Source organism: Microtus ochrogaster, unplaced genomic scaffold (assembly GCF_000317375.1).
Source record: "Microtus ochrogaster isolate Prairie Vole_2 unplaced genomic scaffold, MicOch1.0 UNK20, whole genome shotgun sequence".
Lineage (NCBI taxonomy): Eukaryota > Metazoa > Chordata > Mammalia > Rodentia > Cricetidae > Microtus > Microtus ochrogaster.
In genome coordinates this window covers 3,890,159-3,896,917 of record NW_004949118.1, presented here as the reverse complement: position 1 = coordinate 3,896,917, position 6,759 = coordinate 3,890,159, and the positions used below count along the sequence as shown (strand labels likewise).

The 6,759-nt window shown below is 46.0% G+C and overlaps 1 protein-coding gene across 1 annotated transcript in view; it reads right to left on the bottom strand.

Moving 5' to 3' along the window:
- Positions 1-333: 333 nt before the first annotated feature.
- Positions 334-6,759, bottom strand: part of Arhgap28 (Rho GTPase activating protein 28) — a 115,660-nt gene continuing 109,234 nt past the window's right edge. Inside the window, exons 17-18 of the mRNA XM_013353955.2 lie at positions 6,276-6,340; positions 334-3,463 (exon numbers count right to left, since the gene is read on the bottom strand). Coding sequence (XP_013209409.1) covers positions 3,369-3,463; positions 6,276-6,340 — 160 coding nt within the window. The 3' untranslated portion in view covers positions 334-3,368. The remainder of the gene's footprint in view (positions 3,464-6,275; positions 6,341-6,759) is intronic.

The window sequence follows — 6,759 nt, the reverse complement described above, 5'->3', positions numbered from 1 at the left end:
TGACACGGTACTCCGCGGGCCTCTAAACTCCTGTAGTTCTCCTGGCACCGCTGCGCACCCGGATGTCTCGCAGCGGTCATTTCAGTGTTTGTTTCTTCCTTTTTTATGGATAAAAGTCGATGTCCACACCCCGGCTAATGAGAGCTGATGGGACAAAAAGCCTCAACATCGCACTCTGAGGTGAAAACGCACAGGACTGGGATTTCCATGGACATATGATTTTCCCCTAACTAAATCACTAAGTTAGGAAGACAGGAAGTTCTCGGAAGGTGGTGTTTACCAATGAGACGAGAGCATGCAAAACAGCGCCGTGTGTGAAAGAAACACTTTTAGCCCATGTCATGTTACTTTTTATTAAGTGACATATTTATGGAAAATAGCTGAAAATGCCTGTCAAGGGGAGAATTATACCCCCTAATGTACAGTCTCTTCAGGCAAGTCAGACACACACATAAAAAAAATCAACATATTTGCTCAGAAGAGGGACATTTCATCCCCTCTCCTTTTCAGTCAAAGGAAATGCACGGACAGGGGCAGGATCGCTGCCGGAACAAGGAACACCAGTTCCCGACAGCCCGTGTCCCCCATGGTTAGCAACACAAGACAGTCACTGAGGACACACGAGAACTCCCTCAGAGCACACGGCAGGGCATACTTCCGGCGTATTTTTGTCCTAATGCTTTTGCTAAGACTATTTCATGGCGTGAATGGCATATTATCAAAACATACACAGAGAGCTAACTGCAGCGACTTAAGTAAGACCCAGGGACAGTTGAACAACAACAACAATGTTAAAAGTCCGTTTGATTCTCTTTCCCAAAAAAAGGCTTGGTGAGGTAGTTTATACGGCACATACACACTGTAAGGAATCAGAGTTCCAGTTTGTCCAAAGGCCACTGGCGGGAAGAACCATTTCCCAGCTGAGCTGCAGAGCAAAGGAGCCTGCTAGGGAGAACGGAGGGGAGACGAGGCAGCTGTGGACACCTTCCTGAATATGTGTCCCTCCGAGTCATTTCCTTTACTACGTTCCCGAATGACGTTATTTTCCCACTTGTGTATCCAGAGCATTAGACGGGTGAGAAGCCAGTACGGATGTACTTTACTACCCATGTATCTGGCCTCCTTGGTTGGCAAACAGCCCATTTAGTCTAACAAGTTGCCTACTGGACTTTGGAAAACCAACTCTCAATAAGGCCAAAGTTCTTTCAGTACAGACGGCAGGTATTTCCAATTTGATCAGAAGGTTATTCTTTCAGAATAAAAATCCACGAAAGAAACTCCTCGAGCACACAGACACCAGTTCGCATGGTGACTAAGCCTTCTCTAGCGGATTAACTGTGTGACGAGAAACGAAAAGCTATAGCCAGCGTTGCCCCTGATGCTGACACTGCCCTCCACACAATACAGTTATCTGAAAGTTGTCACGTTCCCTCATAGGCTGAAATGACCAATTCCAAGTTACCGATTCAGCCAAGACTTTGCGTCTGAAGCCGCACAGAAGTTGGCACGGAACGCAGAGCCTTGCCGTGCGCTACCTGCCGTCCGCGAGCTGCTGTTGAAGCCTGGCAACTAAAGCTAAGGCACAGATCCTAATGTGTTCTCATATAGTCTGAAATGAGAACCCCAGAAGAGGAAAACAAGTGAACAGAGCTGTGCACTTTCTATATAAATACAACAGCATCGGATGCTTCTCATGCCAAGAAATACAGGAATATGCTCACGTATTTACAGAAACATAGTGGTGCTCTGGAAGGGTGCCTTGCTTCTGTGCGTAGGCAGGGACTCCTCCAGTGACAGTCTTGGAAGCCAGCTGCTCGACAGTGACATGCTCACTCCCTGCTTGCACCGCAGGATGACGATGTGCTCACCGCGCACACTCACAGGCCCACTGGGCAGCCTGGAAACCGGTCAAACACTGGGACACACACACACACACACACAAACCTCGGCAGTGTGTACGCACTTGGCTTTTAGTGGCTTTTCAGAGAAAGGAAATAGAAATTCATAAATAAACCCAACAAACTGGTCTTTGTGTTTCTAGGCAAGTAGAGCAAACTCCTGAGGGTCAGGAAGAAAACAGTCCGCATGCTGAATGCACAGAGTGCCATGCTTCGACAAGGAGATGACCTGACTGTTGGAGATGGGTGTTTTGTTTCCGTATCAGCCATGACAGCAACGGGAGAGCTCTTCTGCACATGCCTTTACAGTATCCTCATTATCTCCGGACATGGGCTATGCAGGGAAGGAAACAGTCCTTTTGCATTTGTGAGTGAGTTTTGCTTGTACTGGCACTTGGGTCTTAAATGTGGTAACCGCTCTAATTCCATCAAACTCTTGGTCTGTGGAAGATCACACACACCTGGGATGAATAAGGATGCTCTCTGCAGCCTCTGGAAGGCAGAGCTGTCCTCTGTAAAATGTCCCTCGGCACATTTTAGACCTGTTTCTCTTAGAAACAGGAGGACCAAATGTTCACCGCTGCAGATCTAGACAATAGCTGTGCAAGATGTGGACCGGACAGTGGTCTCCAGCTTCCACAGCCCAGTGCTAGCCCACAGTGCCTGGCCACGTGTCTGGTTAACATTAGATCGAAGCACACAATGTACTTTTGCAACTTATCAATTCTGGGTCGAGCGGCCTTTTCGGCACTTATGGGCAAAGGCATCTCTGCATTTTTGGAGTTAGGGCTGCAGAAGTGGCTACAGCTGTAAAACGTGGAAAACAGAAAGTGTTTGATCTGCAAAGGACATTCACGCTAACACATGAGAGGAGATCTATTCACCGGAGCACCACAACTGGGAGAAGAGAGAACAGATGCCACGATTGTGGACTACACAGGACACCCTGGAAGCACAGGACGCCCTTGCCAAACTGGGATTTGTAATGAGGACCTGCACGCATGAGACAAGGAACCATAAAATACCATCTCAACTCTCAACGGAAAGTTCCTTTGCACCGGGGCGCTACCAAGTCCTCTCTGGGCGCGAGGCACAGAATGACACAGGGCACAGCTGTCTTTAGACGGAAGGCCCTCCAATCTAGGAGCATAAATAGTGTATGTTTCACATCAGAAGTGCAGCCTATTCCCAGGCACGGGGCCAAGTCTATTTCTGCTACATAAGCTCCACATTGAGTAACGTTGGCCTTTCTTCTGGGTCATATCTTCTTACCAAGGGACTGTGATAAGGAAGTTCAGTTCAATGTGAACCAGCTCCTTCTCTGTAGTTCATATCGACAGAGCTGGTGACGCCGCCCCTTCAGGAGAACCAGGATTACAGGAGCAAATACCTCAGGGCAGTGTGGTTTTTCCCACGAACGCAGGAACTTCTTGGCGTATAATACAAGGCAAGAGCCATCTTCGGCATATTTTAAAGGCTTGGCGAGGGCTTAATCACCCATTCTGCATGAGGATTAACATGATACACATCCAATATATATGCATCAGGATCCAAACAGTGTTGTCCTAAAAGAAAGAAAACCAAAAAGTTCAAGCCAGTGAAGTGGTTATAGGACGTGAGTTCTATCCCCAGAATCTGCATTCAAAGGAAGAAAGAGCCAGGCATGGAAGCATGGTAGTATGCCCTTGTAGTCCAAGATAAAGGATCTCAACAAATAAGTAAGGGATATGAAAAAGAATTTAAAAACACAGGAAAGGAACAATCGGGAAATGTGTAACACCATGAAAAAAACAACAACAACACATTTTGACTTACAGGCATAGAGAGGAATAAGTATAGAGGAAAGAAAATAGGAAGCCATATTATCAGAACACAAAATACCACGGGAATGCAAGTAGCAACACTAAAAAAATCAAAACACCATTGATGACTGCAAACAATAGCCAGGATGGAATGATAACCCTCAGGGTGCAGTAATGGCACACACGTCTTAGCCGTAACCAACAGCTCTCTGCTCAGTAAGAGGTAAATTATTTCTGGTACTAGAAACCTAGCCAACTGCCTAGAGCTAGTTAAATCATGGGTCATGAAGGAGAAGCTACAACTACCACGTGACTAAACCAACATAATCCCTAACTTCATTCAATATTTATTTTTATAACCACAGGTAAGTAAGTGTAGTCCTCACCCTCACTGAGGAAATCTCTCTTTGTAACTGATTGAGGTCATTATAGAAAACACTATAGAGCCCAACCCCAGAGGGTACAACTCCCACACCTAACGCTCAGGGAATATTGTGGAAGACAGGGCAGAAAGTTTCTAAGAGCCAGGGAATCACGGAGTCTCATGTGAGACTGTGCCTCCTAGTAATGTCAGAAGCTATATCCATAAAGTCTCAACAACATGACTGCCTAAACATGAGCTAAACACGGACAACAAAATACATATGTAAATTTCATGGTGGAAAGACCACAAGGCCTCAGCACAACTACAGGCAGCCATGGAATGCTGATATTGAGAGTGAGATCATACCAAGTGGATGTCCCAAACCTAAAGGGAAGCCCTGAAAATGTACATGCAAGTAACATTATGCAGATTGAGCAGGCACTATTTAGGTGTATATCTTTATATACATATATTACTATAACAATAATTAGTGAAGAGGACATGAATTTGAGTTTAGGGAGAAGTGTTATGGAAGGGTTTGAAGGGAGGAAAGGAATGGGGAAATGATGTAATTACAATCTCAAAAAAAATTTAAAGGTAACAAGAATGGACATTTTGTTGCTTTCTATTGAAGTAACAGGCACAATTCCAGTGTCAAAAATTTCCCCTGTGGGTATTTAGATAGTAAGCAAATATGTGGAATATAAAACAAGTCTTAACTATAGGAATATTAGGGGAAAACTAAGAAAGGAGGATACATAGTGTAGGAAGGCATCACCAAGAGGGTGACATATCAGTAAAGGCATGGAGAGTCAAGCAGGAGATGAGGGCATCTGGAGCAAGAGCATTCTAGAAGTCAGCCAATGGCACGCCCAGCAGTGTGCCAGGTGACTGGGTGCATAAGGGCAGGACCCAGAGGGTAGACTGGGAGGCAGGCAGGTGGAGAGAAAGCAATGAGAGAACTGAGTTCATCTAGGAAGGTGTGTGCACACACCCAGACTTCCAAGGACTATGCTCACAAGAGCCAAGAAGCAGCAGAGACTCAGAGAAGCAGGAGGAAGCTCGGAAACTCATCTGTCCTCCGCAGCGAACAGAGACAAGTGTTTTCAGACAGCAAAGCCCAAGTCAGGCAGTTACTAAGACAAAAACAGTGACCGCATTTCAGTGTGCGCTCTCCAGTGGCCTGGGTGAGAGGGCGATTTTGGTGAGGTGTTGAGGAGGACCCTTGGGGAGAGTGCTTTCAACAGAGAAGAAACTGGAAGAAGAAATGTAAAACAGACAGCTGAATGAAGGTGTGTTGGGAAGTGGAGCAAGGTGGAGCAAAGAAGTGGGAGTGGACCTGAAGGTGTCAGTCTTCTAAAGAGGACAGGAATAGGGCTTTTTTGTGTGTGTGTGTTTGTGTATCTGAGATACAAGCTCACTGTATGTCCCAGGGTATTCTGAAACTCATCATCCTCCAGAGTTCTAACTTCTGCTCTGCTGAGATTGCTAGCATAGCTATGTGCCTCATGGGGCGGGAGATGCTGTTGGCATGGCTACCTGCTTAACCCTGCCCTGTCATTAGCCACAAGTCTCTCCCCTTAAGAGAAGCCAGGTTTCGTTTCTGTGTTGTGAGAATTGAATACATTCCCTCGTCAACCTGTATCAAATCCGAAGGTTTCTTGGTCCTTTGAGAACCATTTTAGGGGGAATTGATGCTGATGGGAGGGAAAAGGTTATGGTTCAGGGGTAAACTGAGGTACAGGTAGAGCAAAGCCCTGATTGGGCAGCAATGGACATCCCTGAGAAGGTCAGAGAAACACTGTCCACAGATAAAAGAGAACGCAGGGACATGTCAGCCACAGAAGATACAGACGGAGGCACAAGGAATGGCCTTTGACCTCATCCGGCAACAGACCTTGAGCTGTGTGCCAGCACAGGGAGTCACGCTAAGTTCTCAACTCTGCTCTGTTTTATGAGCCCAGCAAGGGGGCAGTTTCTAACTTTAAGAGTCACACTGAAAAGGACACAAAGTCTTTATCTCACTTCAATTTTGAGAATATTGGAGGAAAAAAACATGAAACTGCTTTTATATGCAACTATAAAACCCCCAGACATTGTTGATTTTTATTTTTATCTATAAAATGTGTGAAAAAAAACACACCCCTACAACAATAACATTCCATGAATGTATCATGGAATATGGGAATAGAAATGACAGATGATGCTTACCTATGTTTCCTCCAACTTCATATAACCTCTGGTTCTGCATCTTTATACATTCAGATGAACCATGACTAAAAAACAGAGAAGGCAACAGTTGAGGTTCCTTCAGGGTCCATGGTGAATATCAACAAGTCATCCTATCTTTACAAAATATACGCCACGCACTTTATTATGACCAAAGTCACGACAGCAGCAACAAGAACTTAAATCTACGGGGGCTGAGACAGTTCCCGATCATGGGATGCTCAGTGGCCATGGCAACAGAGAACACATTCTAGCTGAGAACGTCAGCACCGCTGGAGAGCAGTGGTGATGAGAACAGGGCGGCTGGCTGTTTACAGATGCCCGTCTCCCTCCAGGAGAGCTGTGGTGACGTCAGCACGGCGGCTGGCTGTTTACCGCTGCCCCGTCTCCGGCCACAGTTTTCTCCATTCAAAAGAAGCCACGTTTCCACCTCCTCCCAGCCTCCCGTTTCCCTCCCCCTCCTCCC